Source organism: Bos javanicus, chromosome 13 (genome assembly GCF_032452875.1).
Source record: "Bos javanicus breed banteng chromosome 13, ARS-OSU_banteng_1.0, whole genome shotgun sequence".
NCBI classification, from domain to species: domain Eukaryota; kingdom Metazoa; phylum Chordata; class Mammalia; order Artiodactyla; family Bovidae; genus Bos; species Bos javanicus.
The window spans coordinates 24,353,277-24,370,740 of NC_083880.1; the positions used below are offsets into that span (position 1 = coordinate 24,353,277).

General features: G+C 42.5%; 1 protein-coding gene across 1 annotated transcript in view; it reads right to left on the reverse strand.

Annotated features, from left to right (window-relative positions):
* The window catches only part of C13H10orf67 (chromosome 13 C10orf67 homolog), a 101,509-nt gene that overhangs the window by 64,582 nt on the left and 19,463 nt on the right, over positions 1–17,464 (reverse strand). Inside the window, exons 4-5 of the mRNA XM_061435571.1 lie at positions 15,687–15,761; positions 409–564 (exon numbers count right to left, since the gene is read on the reverse strand). Coding sequence (XP_061291555.1) covers positions 409–564; positions 15,687–15,761 — 231 coding nt within the window. The remainder of the gene's footprint in view (positions 1–408; positions 565–15,686; positions 15,762–17,464) is intronic.

Below are 17,464 nucleotides of genomic sequence, written 5' to 3' on the forward strand. Positions count from 1 at the left end.
TTCCTTCTTGACATTTCTATGGAAGGTCATCCTATTACAAGCTGGTTTCTTGAAAGCCTCTGACTTGAGATTGTTTTGTGTCTTTCAGATTAACTGGACTGAAAAAAAAGGGTGGGACTCTTCTGTATTAAAACAAAAATGTATTTACATGCTTTTCTAGGGTGGGAGATAGGTTATTTTATTTCCCTTACAAATAAAAATTGAGAACAATTATACTGCTCCTATTTATAATTATTATGGGTTTTCTAGACTATGTTATTGAGCAAAAAAAGAGTTGAACTCTTATTTTGTGAAGAAGATACCCAAGATACATCCACTGTAGTCCCTTTATTCCAAACCCAAGCTTTCAGACAGCTGTAACTTCATTTACATATATTAACATAAATTATTCTTTGCTGTGAAACTTACAACTCTTTGAAATCCATATTCTTCATATTGGTCTAGTTCTTCTCTTAATTCCTTAATGACTTCTTCTTTCTCCCTCAGTCTTTTTAACAAAATGTTCATTTTGACAGTCATTGCGTCATGCAGGGATGTCTTCTCTTCTTCTACCTCAAAGTATTGCTGGGGGGAGAGAGATACTAGTCAGATACTATGCTAGCACCAGCAGAAAGCATTTCATGTTTTATTTAAGCTCCTGTCTTGTAAAGTTGTTTTATTTTTGCAACTTGCATGCAAGCTTTAGTAAATTATGATATTTATATTGACCAATCACTAAAAGTGTCAATGGCATCACAGCACACTCTTATCCTATAAGAGACAAAGCACAGTGTCTTACACTGACTGTCAGTCTGCCAATAATAAAAATAGTAAGCCTTAGCAGTACATCTACATCATGACTGTGAATGTCCTACTTCGATCTTCTTCTAGAAAGGAAACTAGTAAAAATTTTGACTATGTAAAACAGAAAAGAAATGTACTTCAATGGTGCAACTAATTCCCTCAATGGTTTGGAATGGAGAGGTGGAAAAAAAGTAGAACCATTTCTTGAACCTCTTTTAAGTACTGAGGTGCTAGCCTATTCACAGTCAGGACTCTGAAGAATTGTGTCACAAAATCAAAGCAAGGAAAATGCTATAAAATGGATGCTGCTATTTACTTCCAACATATAAAAATCTCATTTTCAACACAGACATGCAAAAGCATTTTGTCCATTTTGGACTCTTTTGGGAATTATAGAAGCATTTTTTATTTTCATTATCTGTTACTAATATATGTGGACACATGGACTTACAATAAACATAGTAAAACTTAATCATATCTGCTAATATACATAATATTGTATTTAAAAGAGTTAAATTTAAAAACTACAATTGTTCTAATATTATATAATGAATACTGCCAGACTGAGAAGAATAATATTATGTCCGGGTAGCATTTAAGAGTCAAGCTAGGGCATCCCTAGTGGCTCAGTGGTAAAGAATCTGCCTGTCAGTGCAGGAGACACGGGTTCCATCTCTGGTCTGGGACAGTCCCACATGCTGCGGAGCAACTGAGCTGGGCTCTAGAGTCCAGGAGTCACAACGACTGAGCCCATGTGCTACAACTAATGAAGCCCACACACCCAAGAGCCCATGTTGCACAACAGGAGAAGGCACTGCTGTGAGAAGCCCGCACAGCACAACTAGAGTAGCCCCTGCTCACCAAACTGGAGAAAAGCCTGCACAGCACACCCCAAAATAACTGACAGTCTATACCACACTAATGAAAAAAATCAGTAAATGAACATGCGGTAGAGTTTGAAAGAGTGAAAATAGAACAACCATATGACAGTATTCGGTTTTTAATTGGGTGATTCTAGAGAACAGTATTGAGTATGTAGGTCTGTTCTTCACATCTACTCTGTTTTATGTCTCCAGCTTAAATGCTCTGCAGAGGTTAAGACACTTACCCCACTGGTGCCCTGAGTGTAAGTTCCTGGGCATCTCAAATTCAACAGGTCCAAATAGAGGTCCCCATCTTCACTCTCCTCCTCTTTGCCTCTCCCATTAACATCAGCCCAAGCCAGAAACCCACTTTCTGTCATTTTAAGCACCTTCTATTCCCTCACTAACTCACCAAATCTGTTCAATGCACTTCTAAGTCACTCCCGAACCTACCCTCTCCTTCTCTGATCCACCGCCTTGACGTTATCACCAAAATTTGGGCCTGCCAATCTACTGACATCAGGCTTCCCTGGTGGCTCAAATGGTAAAGAATCTGCCTGCAATTCTTTAGGAGACCTGGGTCTGATCACTGGTCAGGAAGATCCCCTGGAGGAGGGCATGGCAACCCACTCCAGTATTCTTGCCTGGAGAATCCCATGGACAGAGGAGCCTGGAAGGCTACACTCCAGGGGGTTGCAACGAGTTGGACATGACTGAGCGACTTAGCACACCCAATCTGCTGACACCAGGTTGTGGTAAAGGAAGGTTCAGTGTTTATTACTAAGTGCCAAGCAAGGAATCCAGCACAGTTAATGCTCGAAAGCCTGAACTCCCCCAATGGGTTTTGACAGTTTTTTAAAAAATGTATGTATTTGTTTGACAATGCTGTGTACAGTTTGTGGGCTCTTAGTTCCCCAACCTGGGAATGAACCCTGACCCCTAGCAGTGAAAGCAGAGAGCCCTAACCACTGGACTGCCAGGGAATTCCCCAGCAAGGTATTTTTAAAGGCCAGGTGAGGGAGGGGAGCTCCAGGGTGTGCGATCAGCTTGTGCAAAATTCTCAGATTGGTTGATGGTGAGGTAACTGGGAGGTGTCACAGGGGTTAATATTATTATTCCTTAGGATCCAGGAGGCCGGCAGGCTGTGTGCTCATGGTCATTAAGTAGTTAACAGGTCCCATTTGGTGAAGGTTTTAGAATCTGTTTAACAGCTCAGGAAGTGTGCATCAGATACTGCTATCTGGGTGCTGCAGAGATGAGGTGCAGCAGAGGACATGGGGGAGGGGGTCTGTTCCAGAAAGGCCCCATAGGGTCCCGTTCGGTTACATCGGGCTCTGTCTTGTTCACTTGCACTGTTGCACTAGCTCTTAACTCACTTCCTTCTTCTTCTTTTATTTTTTTTTAAATACCTAATTTTTAAAAATTAATTTTTTTTGGAGTGTAGTTGCTTTACAATGTTGTGTTAGTTTCTGCTGTACAGCAAAGTGAATTAGCTATACAAATACATATATCCCCTTTTTGGGGGGGGATTTCCTTCTCATTTAGGTCACTATGGGCTTCCCTTGTGGCTCAGTGGGTAAAAATCCGCCTGCAATGTGGGAGACCTGGGTTCAATCCCTGGGTTGCAAAGAGCCCCTGGAGAAGGGAAAGGCTACCCACTCCAGTATTCTGGCCTGGAGAATCCCACTCACTGTTTAGTCCATGGGGTCGCAAAGAGTCAGACATGACTGAGTGACTTTCACTTAGGTTACCACAGAGCACTGAGATGAATCGGGAGATTGGGATTGGACATATATACACTAGTGATATATGCACAAAATAGATAACTAATGAGAATCTACTATATAGCACAGGGACTCCCCTGACTCTTCTTTTGTCCTCTCCAACCAATCTGCACCCTGTGACTGAACTGATCTTTCTAAAATGCAGTCCTCCTTGTCCTCACAGGCTTAAGTCTAACTCCCTTAGCACGATGGATAAAATAGCATCCCTGACTTTTGCTGGGCCCTTCCCTCACCAGACTGGGAATTTTATCAGAGCTGATACTCAGCACGAAATTTCTCAGAAGTACTGTGGGACCACAGGTCTCCACGCATTTGGAATTTCTAGGCTGCCTATTAAGCTCTTACTTGTCAATCTCCTGAATGGCATTAGAATAGGTTGGCTTGGGTCTGCAGATGAATCTGCCACTTAGTAGTAGCTTTGTTGCCTTGAACAAGTTTCTTAAGTTCCCTGGGTTTGTTTTATCATCTGTAAAACGGGAAATGTTGAATTTGATTTACCAGTAATTTGTTGAGGATTTTTGCATCTCAATCAGGCAACAATTCACCTCTGTGTGTGTGTGTGTGTGTGTGTGTGTGTGAGTGCGCATGTGCTCAGTTGCTTCAGATGTGTCCCACTCTTTGTGACCCATGGACTATAGTTCCTCTGTCCATGGGATTCTCCAGACAAGAATACTGGAATGGGTTGCCAAGCCCTCCTCCAGGGAATCTCCCAAACCCACGGATCAAACCCAACCGCACTGAAGGCAGATTCTTTACCATCTGCGTCACCAGGGCGTGTGATGTGACTGAATTGTAGTGCTTCCTATAGCACGTGTGCACGCGTGCTCAGCTGTGTACGACTCTTTGAGACCCCATGTACTATGGCCCACCAGGCTCCTCCTCTGTCCATGGAATTTTCCAGGCAAGAATACTGGAATGGGTTGCTATTTCCCTCTCCAGGGTATCTTCCCGACCCAGGGATCAAACCCACGTCTCCTGGGTCTCTTGCACTGGCAGGTGAGTTCTTTACCACTGTGCCATCGGGGAGGCCCTAACAAAGATGCTTTTGATGAACTGGCTGAGTCATCTCCTTGATAACATGACAAAAACTGCTGGGAGCTCATTTCAAATCCCACCATGGTACTTCCCTGGTGGTCCAGTGGTGATGAATCTGCCTTGCAATGTAGGAGATATGGGTTCAATCCCTGGTTGGGGAATGAAGGTTCCATATGCCTTGGGGCAACTGAGCCTGCGTGCTACAACTACCAAAGCCCACGTGCTCTGCAGCCCAGGAGCAGCAAATGGAGCCCATGTGCACCACCACTAAAGACTCCAGTGTGCTGCAAAGAAAGATTCTGCAAGCCACAACAAAAACCAGACACAGCCAAATAAATAGAGATTAAAAACAAAATTCCCACCAGGGGGCTTCCCTATGGCTGGGCTTTCCCAGTGGTTCAGTGGTAGGGAGTCCACCTGCCAATGCAGGACACATGGGTTCAGTCTCTGATCCAGGAATATCCCACGTGTCGAGGGGCAGCTAAGCCCGTGCGCCACAACTACGGAAGCCTGTGTGCCCTGAAGCCTGTGCTCCACACGAGAAACCACCTCAACGAGAGGCCTGGGTATCACAACTAGAGAGCAGCCCCCACTCGCCCAAACTAAAGTCTGAGCAGCAACAGAGACCCAGTACAACCAAAAACAAAAATAAATAAGAGCATTTAAAAATCCCACCAGAAACTGTGCTGTGATGCTGAACACACTCAGCATCACTGGGGCCAGCCTGCCTTTAGGATGTGCTCAGCCCCTCTGGACTTCAGGATGGGGGTGGGGGTGGGGTGAAGGGAGGGAGGGCACAGTTCTTTAAAAGAACAGAAAGTTTCACTTTTGGACATTTCATAAAGTAATTGTAAGGCCCAAACACACTGAATTCATTTCTCTTCATCTCCAGGAATGTTTCTGATGTTTTATGAGTACTGAATGAGCTGGGCTTAAGAGGAGGTAAGCAGAAAGCAGTTGTTTTTTTTTCACCACCCCTTCAAATCTGATATCCTGCCTCATGTTTCAACCTCTTAGAAGAACTCTCAGGAAAGTGCCATGGCTTTTTTTTTTTAAACTCTTAGATAGTAATAACCATGTTGAATAAAAGAAAGAAAGTAATGAAGAAAGGAAAGAAGGGCAAGCCCAAAAAACACCCTCAAAGTCCCAAATCCCTATCCAGCCTACTCTTACACATCAAATCTGAACTTTCCCAGCTCTGGCATCCCTTAGACTTGCAGCCCAAAAGGGAGGAGAGGGGTTGAGCCTGGGTCCCTTTTTCTAGTATTCACAGATTTAGTCAAACATCAGCTTAGATATTGCTGTGAGGGTATTTTTCATATGAGATTAATATTTACATTATTAGACTTTGAGTAAAGCAGATTACTCTCCATATGGTGGGTGGGCCTCATCCAATCAGTTGAAGACCCTGGGAGAAAGATGAGATTCCCAGGGAAGACGGAATTCTCAGAGTGTCTTCAGACTCGAGCTGTAACATCAGTTCTTCTCCAGTCTGTCAGTCTACTTTTCAGATTTCAGATTTGCCAGCCTCTACAACCACAGGAGTCAATTTCTTAAATCTCCATCTCTTTCTCTTCATACACCCTATTGGTTCTCTATCTCTTAATATAATTTCTCTTAATTAATTTCTCCTAATACAGTATCTACATCTAAACAACATTCATTCACACCAATACCTTCCTCTCCAGCCCAACACCACAGCACTGATGATGGCTTGTCTCCTTTCCATAGTACAGCCCCTTCCTCTGGCAGTAAGAAAGCCTGTGGTGCTCGATGCGCTGACATCCGCTCCATCCTCCCTTCATGACTGCAATGCACCCTGAGAACTTGGCTCTGATGCAGGGAACAGCGAAGGGGAAGGATGCAGGGGTGTGTCTTTGGTATTTTAATTCACAATGGCAAGAAAATTCTATTTTGGACTTTCATTCTTTTGGTCTTACAAGAAAATTTAATATTTTTCCTTTGGCAGTTAAAAGTAAGGAGTTCATATTCAAATCTGGGACATAACTGTTGGTTGTTTTATTATTAGAATAATTTTATGATGTTATTTGACCTCATAGGCACAACCTTTTGACAGATAATATTGGTCAACACAGCTGGATATAATCTGGGGTGAGAAACAGACCAGGAGGTAAATTCTCAGTATGGGGAGCAAAGTGACCTTGGAGTTTAATGTAAATGAGGCACTCTTCTAACCCAATGCTGAGTCTTCCAGGGCACCAGTGGTCTCAGGATGACCAGAGGAGCGGGGGATGGTACTGAGGGGTCTGCATCATGAAGGTGGGAGCAGGGCTTTCCTCCCCCCATCCCCCAAGGCTCAGACACACGCCTAGTTGATCACAGGCTAAGTGGTTAAGTTCAATGTGTTAAGAGAAGAAAAAAAACCCAAGGAATGATGTTTCCTTCCATGTGGAGTGACGCCTCCATTTATCTGATTAAAGCCTGAGCAGAAGGAACATGGTCACATCTTGGCAGTCTCCTGCCCCCTGCCTTTCTCTTTGGGGAGCTGATGCTCTGCCCTGGCAGACAGAGACTGCCCCAGCCCAATTCTGCCTGTGAGGGGAGTTAATCTGCCAGATTCTGGGTTTTGGTACCGCGTAGTCTGTTTTATTAGTGAAGCAGATGACCTCCGTCTGCTGGCTCCCTGACTTTATTTCACCAGGTCCAGAACCTGAGTGGGGAGGACAAGTATTATTTATCAAGTCCCATAAATACTCCAGAAACAGTTGTCTCTCAGGTTTGCAAATCTAAAGCAGGTCATGAAAGCTGCTTGTGGAGCAGAGAGGAAGAATAAACAAGGAGATTGGGGTTGACATATACACACACATAAAATACATAGATATATAAAATAGATAACTAGTAAGAATCTACTGTATAGCACAGGGAACTCTACTCAGTACTCTGCAATGGCCTGTATGAGGAAAGAATCCAAAAAGGAGTGGATATATGTATATGTATAATATAACAGATTCACTTTGCTGCACAGCAGAAAGTAAAACAACACTCTAAATCATCTATACTCCAGTAAAAATTAATTCACAAAAAAAGCTGCTTAGAATTCTATGATGATTATTTGATGTCTTCGAGATAAAATATAAGTTCCATGGACTTCCCTGGATGTCCAGTGGCTAAAACTTTGCCTTCCAATGCAGGGTCTATGGGTTTGATCCCTGGTCGGGGAGCTGAGATCCCACATGCCTCACGGCCAAAAAACCAAAACACAAAACAAAAGCCATATTGTGTCACAAATTCAATAAAGACTTTAAAAAAAATTCCATGGGTTCCCTTTCCTATATCAGCTCTCACCACTTCCTCAGCCCTCTTATACCAAAGGACTAGCAGTTCCCTGGCTGTGCCCTGAACCTTAATTGCCTCTATGATGTCAAGTGGGCCACGTCCCTATCTTTTCCCCATTTTCCCTACGCTTGTCAAAATTTCATCATCCTTTGCTGGGGGCCCAGTGCAACCTGCCCTAAAATGTGCCTCCATGGCATATTGATTATTTTGAATTAAAGTTACTTAAGAAATGTTCAATGCAAGAGGGACACTCTGACCCTCCTTTCTGTCTCCCTGAAAGCAGAAAATCAACCTCGTATAAGAAAGGTGCTCTCCCAGCATCTGGAGGTAGAAGGACACCCTAATCACAAGGGTGCCCACATCCTGCTGCTCACACTCAGGGACGCAAGGGGGTGATCACTCAGGAGAAAGGGGAGAGTTAAGGGGGAAGATGCTTTGTACAGCTTGTGTCATAGTGAGTATGGGATGACCTATTTTGCAACTCTTTTCTTTATAGTCTTTATTTTCTTGTCATCTCATCTAAGCAGTTTTCTCTCTCACTGTCTTTTCAACAAAAGCCTCACTCAGGCCATTGCATTACTGGCGATCCAAGAGGATGCGCCCTGCCCTTGGCAGAAGCCCATCTTGGTTTCATAAATCAAAGTCTGGAAAATTTCATCCCCTCCAAACACCAAAATATTGGTATCTTATTGCATTATGAATTTTTTAAAAATAATCTGAAATAAAAATTATTTAACACCTGGATAGTATTTGCTGCATCAAAATTTGGAATCTAAAGTTAGTGCTCTCATTAGAACGGGATCTTCTATACCTCTGCCATCCTCCAAAAGTGGAAGACAATGACAACACAGCAAGGCTTCTATTGTAAGAATACATACTATCTCTCTTCAGAGACTTTTAATTATAATTTTACTATTTCACCATTTTAACAGACTCATGTTTAACATAATAGCCTTGAAATGGATTTGGGTAATTCTTCCTTGAACCTTCATCCATATTTCAGGAAGTATGGAAGAAGACAAACCTGAAATGCTGTCTCTGAAATAAGCACTGCTACTTGCTATCCATAGGAGCGTTGTAGTCCTGAAAAGTGAACTAAGAGTTGTTTGCAACGATCTCTCCAAAGTTACCAAAACAGATGTGATTATTTGATAAGGAAGATATCATGGGAGAATATTTGAAGTCAACTTATAATGATTTTCATTCCAGGAGATGGCAGCTTAGCCAGAGGGGAGAAGACACGAGATAGTAGGGTCTTATCCAGATATTCGAGTGAGGACACGTGGAAGAGGAGGGTTAGTTCATCCACCTTTCCTTCTGAACGCTGATCACAGTCACACCAAAAAGGAAGGCACTGGGATAAAAACTTAGGTATTAAAATTTACATTTTCCTGCAATCCATTTGAGCCTAACGAGTCTTTTTTGTCTTTCTGCAGAAATATAAAAGCACATGAAGCACTTTGCATAGTGCCTGGGCCATAGTAAATAAGTCACTGAGTGATAGCTGCTTTCACTGTCATTAATTATGTGCCCTGGGAAAAGGAGGACGTTTCCCCAAGCATTGCCACTCACAGTTCAGCTCCATCACCAGCGCCACCTAAGACAAAGGACTGCAGCCCCACCATGTCAGAGTCAAAGAGATCAGGTCTCTGCAGAACGACATGTGTAGGTACGCAGGGCTCCCTCCGCTCCTCAGTGTCCTTCTCCAAAGTCCCCTCAACACTCAGTTCCCTAAGGCTCTCTATCTAGCCCGAATTTTCCTCCAGAAGAAAAAATACCCAATAAGAAAGTAGTGACTTCATCCCTTAGCCCTTTGTATACAACCCCATAACTTATTTATTTTTGCCCAAACTCTTAAAAATGTAATATGCCTCAGTTTATCAGTTTACATGAGGAAAACATCAAAAACCAAGAGAAAAGGCAGAGATATTCAATAAATGATGTTGGAAAAATTGCTTATTTATTTGAAAGCTAGTGGCAGTCTCCCAAGCTTTTATTCCTCCAGTCTCTCTAAAGGGTTTTATTTGCTTCTAAATCCCTCAGTGTCTGAGGGACCTAAAGTAATGTGTTTTCCTATCCGAATCAGAGCTGATACATTTCCAGGACCAAAAGAAGCTAAATAAGGTGCAAGTTTTAACACCTTTTATCTGAAAATAAGGTACTATAATAGCACACAAGAACTTGTTTTAATAGTTAAATAGATTTTTTTTTTTTTTTTTTTTAAATTCTTGTCCCTAAGGACGGGAGGCTTCTCCAGTCCTCTGGGGCTAGCTCGGCTTCCAGAGCTGGAGGGACGCCCCCACCCGCCTCCATCCTCGGGGACCACACCCTCCAGCCGCTGGCCCAGGGCTTCGAGTTCTGCACACCAGCAGGAGGGTCATTAAATAGATTTAAAACCTTGTTCCACAGCTGAAAAAGCACTTGGACCTGTATCCTGAACTGGTCTCCAGAGGGCAGCAGAGAGTCATTCACATTAACAAAAGTTCCCTCTTAACCACAAGTGTGTGTATCCAGGCTGTTTTTCCAACTCTTCTTTCTTATGACTAAGCCTTAACAAACTGGGTGGCCAGGATTTGGAAAGCTGTCTGAGGTCATGGATCAAAGTGATGCCAACAAGCCAAAGCAAAGATTCAAAGAATCACTTTCATATTTTTAAAATAATTCTTTAATTAGATAAACCAACGAACCACAATTAATACACTGTTGACTAAGCATATTTAACCAGCACATGTTTATGAAACACTGATGCATATAAAGCATCTAATCCTTTCAGGACTTTCTATTCCTAGACATACAAAAGGTATATAGAAAAGAGTAATAGTCACTTATTCTGCCATATATTTTTTTAGCATTTGATACACACTAAAATTTATTCAGTTCAGTTCAGTCCCTCAGCTATGTCCGACTCTTTGCGATCCCATGAATCGCAGCACACCAGGCCTCCCTGTCCATCACCAACTCCCAGAGTTCACTCAGACTCATGTCCATTGAGTCAGTGATGCCATCCAGCCATCTCATCCTCTGTCGTCCCCTTCTCCTCCTGCCCCCAATCCCTCCCAACATCAGAGTCTTTTCCAATAAGTCAACTCTTTGCATGAGGTGGCCAAAGTACTGCAGTTTCAGCTTTAGCATCATTCCTTCCAAAGAAATCCCAGGGCTGATCTCCTTCAGAATGGACTGGTTGGATCTCCTTGCAGTCCAAGGGACTCTCAAGAGTCTTCTCCAACACCACAGTTCAAAAGCATCAATTCTTTGGCACTCAGCTTTCTTCAGAGTCCAACTCTCACATCCATACATGACCACTGGAAAAACCATAGCCTTAACTAAATGGACCTTTGTTGGCAAAGTAATGTCTCTGCTTTTGAATACGCTATCTAGGTTGGTCATAAGTTTTCTTCCAAGGAGTAAGCGTCTTTTAATTTCATGGCTGCAGTCACCATCTGTAGTGATTTTGGAGCCCAGAAAAATAAAGTCTGACACTGTTTCCCCATCTATTTCCCATGAAGTGATGGGACTGGATGCCATGATCTTCGTTTTCTGAATGTTGAGCTTTAAGCCAACTTTTTCACTCTCCACTTTCACTTTCATCAAGAGGCTTTTTAGTTCCTCTTCACTTTCTGCCATAAGGGTGGTGTCATCTGCATATCTGAGGTTATTGATATTTCTCCTGGCAATCTTGGTTCCAGCTTGTGCTTCTTCCAGCCCAGCATTTCTCATGATGTGCTCTGCATATAAGTTAAATAAGCAGGGTGACAGTATACAGCCTTGACGTACTCCTTTTCCTATCTGGAACCAGTCTGTTGTTCCATGTCCAGTTCTAACTGTTGCTTCCTGACCTGCATATAGGTTTCTCAAGAGGCAGGTCAGGTGGTCTGGTATTCCCATCTCTTTCAGAATTTTCCACAGTTTATTGTGATCCACACAGTCAAAGGCTTTGGCATAGTCAATAAAGCAGAAATAGATGTTTTTCTGGAACTAAAAGTTTATTAGTGACCCAGAAATTGTTAAAGACACAAAGACTTATAAAAGCAGGGTCCTGGAGAAGGAAATGGCAACCCACTCCAGTATTCTTGCCTGGGAATTCCCATGGACAGAGGACCCTGGTGGGCTATAGTCCATGGGGTCACAAAGAGTCCTACACGACTTAGTGACTGAGCATGCACGCATATATACATGTATATATAACTGAATCACTTTTCTGTATACCAGACCGTAACACAACACTGTATAGCAGCTATACTTTAATAAATATAATCAAGTAAATATCTTAAAAAAAATAAAAGCAAGTTTCAAAAAACATCAGGACTTCACTGCTGGTGCTGTGAATAGGAATCCACCTGCCAATGTAGGGGACGTGGATTCCATTTCTCGTCTGGGAAGATTCCACACGTAGAGGGGCAACTAAGCCCGTGTGCCAAAACTACTAAGCTTACAGACCCCAACCACCGACCTGAGCACCCGAGAGCCCATGCTCTGGACCAGGAGAAGCCATCACAATGAGAAGCCCGCATACTGAAAGTAGAAAGCAGTCCCCTGCAACTAGAGAAAGCCCAAGTGTATAAGGAAGACGCAGCACAGCCAAAAATAAATAACTAAAATTAAAAAGAAAAAAAAAACTTAAAAAAAATTATGTTTAAAAAAGCATGTTATTCTGACTTTTACTTTGTAAACAACAACAAATCTGGATACGATAGGTAAAATGCTTCTATGAACTGACAAAGTAAGGAATAGTTAGGCCAAAATTAAGTGAATGCAGGCATCCAGAGAAGTGTGTGGAACACTGAAGGTGGCCTGGACTCCAGGGCATTGCTAAACCAGGTAAAAATTTAAACTTTGGTTTACATGTCTTTAGAGGACACAGAGAAAAGGCATCCCAAAGGCCCCCTCCAACTGGGGATTCCCAACAACAGGAGACCACCTCATGAAGGCTGAGACGCCAAAGGGCGATCGCTTCAGGGTGAGAACGACTTAGGAGCAACCACCTTGGACCCTCTACCGCCTCCCACCCGAGGGAAAGTGAAATCGCCTCCTATCTGGAAACTTGGCTCAAAGTATGGAGGAGGGAAGAAAATCTCTTCTGAGTTTAAGTTGAGGTGGCCCACATTCGTACATCTGGGTGGTCTAAAAATAATGCCTCAAGTTGAAAATTAGGTTAAGGTGGTCACAGACACAGGAGTCTCACAGAAGCAAACAGAAATCTTCTCTGTAGAGACTCACCTCTATTCCAGGCCTAAAAGAGTTTCCATAGAAATATGAGTTTGCAATCAAACACCATGAAACCCGAAAGTAAAGGACATATGAGCGACAGCCAGCACTTATCAGACCCTCAAAGATGGAAGATGTGGAATATCGATCACATACGTTCAAATATATGCATAGAAATAGAAGGATGAGCTAAGGTATAGAGCAAGAACCATTAAAAAGTAACCAAACAAGCCAAACACAGGACTTCGTTTCATAAAAAACATAGTAAGTGATATTTTAAAACTTAATCAAGGAACTTCCCTGGCGATCCAGTGGTAAAGAATCCGCCTTCCAGCGCAGCAGACCAGGGTTCAGTGCTTGGCTGGCGAACTAAGATTCCATCTGCCACAGGGCAACTAGAGTCCCTGCAAGTCACAAGGGAAGAGCCTGAGCACCACAATGGAAACCAGAGCAGTGCCCTCCCCCCTTCAAAAAAAAAAAAAACAACAACTCAATGAAAACAAACAATAAGGTGATACTAATAAAAACATGCAGTAGGGTTAGTGGGATTAAAATATTTGAGAGCAGTAAGATACATATTAAGACTTTATTCTAACAAAGTTTTAAGTTTAAAGGAAAGACAAATGCCCTAGACAAATAATACTTCACTGTATCTGACTCAAAAAGAATACAGAACCCAAATTGTCTCATAATCAGTTAAGGAAATTGAATGGGGACTTCAAAATATGTCAATATATCCATCAAACAATGCCTCTAGGCCCAGGTGGCTTTCCTGGCAGTTTAAAATATTTAAGGAAGAAATAGTTCTAATTTTACACAGATGCTGCCAAGGATGCAGATAATATCCTGCAATTCATTTCGTGAAGCTACCATAATCCTGATACCCAAACCCAATAAGAACAGCATAAAAAAAGAAAAGTATAGCTCACCACACTGATGAACACAGATTTAAAATATCGTAAGCAAAATATGAACACACTAAGTTCAGAAACCAATTTGAGAGACAAACAAAAGGACATTATGATCAAGTTGGGCTTATACAAAGAAAGAAAGGTTGACTTAACATTCAAATAAAAATTAAGTAATTAATTTTACCACACCAAGAGATTAAGAGATTAAAAAAAATATATGGCCCTTCAATAGATTCATAAAACCCCACATTTTACAAAATTAAAATGCATTTGTGATTTTTTTCAAGTCATATAGTAAAATACATAGCCTGAAAGTTCCTATAGCAAGTGTTGTGTGTAATGTTGAAATGCTATATTCATTCCCTGTAAGATCAGATAGAAAATAAGGATGTAAAAATAGAAAAGAAGGATGCTTGCTGTCATCCCTTTTATTTAACATTTTATTAAGTGCTCCAACAGTGCAGTTGGCAGAGATGAATGAATAAATGAAGAAATGGTAGGAGAAAATTGTAGCAGACCAAAATTTGCCATCCCCAAAATGTGTCCCTTTGACATGAGGATTAATTGGGCTAATTATTTTTAAGAAACAGAAAACTCGGAAAGTTTCTCTTGTTACTTTCCCCTTCGCTGCCTAAGGAATTTAGATAAAGGACCTGTTTCCATATTTTGTAAAAAAATATAGACAAGGTGTGGTGGGGGAAACTTGGCAGGGCCTAGAGATCAGGGTCCTCTCTGTGTCTCATTGTCTCGGCAGGCCCAGTAAACATTTGTTTACCAAACATTTGCTTTTCCATCTTCATTTCCTTCCTCTCCAACCCCCTTTATAAAAAATTATTTATTTTTGCTTGCACTGGGTCTTCAGTGCTGTTCTCGGGCTTTCTCTAGTTGCGGCAAGCGGGACTACTCTTGGTTGCAACACTCAGGTTTCTTATTGTAGTGACTTATTTTGCTGCAGAGCACAGGCTCCAGGGCACTCAGGCTTCAGTACATCAGCACGCAGGCTTAGCAGCTGCAGTGTGCGGCTACAGAGCACGTGGGCTTCAGTAGCTGTGGCTCAGGGGTTTACTTGCTCCATGGCGTGTGGGATCTTCCCAATCCAGGGAACCTGTGTTCCCTGCACTGGCAGGCAGATTCCTATCTACTGTGTCACCTGGGAAGTTCCCACTTCCTCCCCTTTGAAGTCCCAGACTAGAGAATCTGTGTGCCACAACAAAAGATCCTGCATGTTGCAATAAGACCCGATGCAGCCAAATACATAAATAACAATGTTTCTTTATGGAAATATACGGCAATGAAAGACAAGATGATAGTTATAAAGACTAAAAGAATCTCACGGTCCTCACTAAGATGAAAACATAATAATGGGAAATGATGAATTTCCCCATCATGTAGGAGAGGGATGCTCAGTTTCTGACAGATAGAAGTGTCCCCATCATTAGAGAAGTTATTCCACTGAGGATCCGAGACTGTTCCCTGGCATTTACTACAGACCTGATGAACTTTCTCTTGAGACTCCCTTACCTCCTTCTGCCGAACTGCATGCTCACCAAGCAAACTGGATCACTTTCCCAGGTGTGCTAGATACTCCACTGGAAGTTTCCAGTCTCTGGAGTGTTCTGTCACCATCAAGTGGTCAATTTAAAGTGAGCATGGACAGTCAAGGACCTGATCCCTTTTTGGTGACCTGAAGATCAAGGACTCAGATCTTGAAAGCTAAAAAATGCTGACTGGCAATCCATGATGAGCCCCATACTGGGCACTCCCAGGATACCAAGTTGCTCTCGCCCCTGACAGCCCTCAAAACTCACCTGGTACATTCCTTTGATAGTACCTATGGCATCGGCCAGCTGCTGATTGTAGCATTTTCGTAAGCTCTCTCCATTCTGCAAATGAAAAGTAAATACAAAGAGTACCATGATGTATTCCCAAATATAATTATCAGACCTACAAGGGGAGGAGGGTGGGGGGGACTAAGTATCCACCATTCAAATCATCACGTTCTCTTGAAATTTCACTATATAATCATCTCCCTTAGGCTTCCACCTAAAACAACACATTTCATTTTCACTTACACTTAACCAAAGCAATAGAGAGTGTGTATGGATAAAATAAACACAGTGAATGTGACCATGTTCTCTCATCTTCATATCACAGATTTTTAGTGTCTTAGTTGTTGTAGTTGTTTAGTTGCTAAGTCCTTTCTGACTCCTTTGTGACCCCATGGACTGTAGCCTGCCAGGCTCCTCTGTCCATGGGATTCTCCAGGCAAGAAGACTGGAGTAGGTTACCATTTCCTACTCCAGGGGGATCTTTCTGACCCAGGCAAGCAACCCACATCTTCCTGGATCACCTGAATTGGCAGGCAGATTCTTTACTACTGAGCCACCTGAGAAGCCGCCATATATACACTGCTGAGTCGCTTCAGTCGAGTCCGACTCTGTGCGACCCCACAGACGGCAGCCCACCAGGCTCCCCCGTCCCTGGGATTCTCCAGGCAAGAACACTGGAGTGGGTTGCCATTTCCTTCTCCACATATATACACTACTCTGTATAAAATAGATCACTAATGAGAACCTACTGTATAGCACAGGCAGCTCTACTTAAAGTTTTGTGTTGACCTAAATGGGAAGGAAATCTGAAAAAGGCGATATATATGTGTGTGTGTGTGTGTGTGTGTGTCTGTATACACACATAACTGACTCAATTTGCTGCACAGCAGAAACTAACACAGCATTGTTAAGCAACTATACTCCAATAAAAATTTAATTAGAAAATAATTAAATAAAATGGTGAAGTATATTTGGAATCCATATCCTCTTTTGGTCCTGGTCCTTTTTCGATGAACCATGCTCATGAAAAGAAATCTAGGGCCACTAATCCTCAAACTAGAGTCATTTTCTGATTCAGCTCAGTTCAGTTCAGTTCAGTCGCTCAGTCATGTCCGACTCTTTGCAACCCCATGAATCACAGCACACCAAGCCTACCTGTCCATCACCAACTCCCGGAGTTCATTCAAACTCATGTGCATCAAGTCGGTGATGCCATCCAGCCATCTCATCCTTTGTCGTCCCCTTCTCCTCCTGCCCCTAATCCCTCCCAGCATCAGGGTCTTTTTCCAATGAGTCAACTCTTTGCGTGAGGTGGCCAAAGTATTAGAGTTTCAGCCTCAGCATCAGTCCTTCCAATGAACACCAAGGACTGGTCTCCTTTAGGAGGGACTGGTTGGATCTCCTTGCAGTCCAAGGGACTCTCAAGAGTCTTCTCCAATACCACAGTTCAAAAGCACCAATTCTTTGGTGCTCAGCTTTCTTCACAGTCCAACTCTCACATCCATACATGACCACTGGAAAAACCATAGCCTTGACTAGATGGACCTTTGTTGGCAGTAATGTCTCTGCTTTTGAATATGTTATCTAGGTTGGTCATAAGTTTTCTTCCAAGGAGTAAGCGTCTTTTAATTTCATGGCTGCAGTCACCATCTGCAGTGATTTTGGAGCCTAAGAAAATAAAGTCTGACACTGTTTCCACTGTTTCCTCATCTATTTCCCATGAAGCGATGGGACCAGATGTCATGATCTTCGTTTTC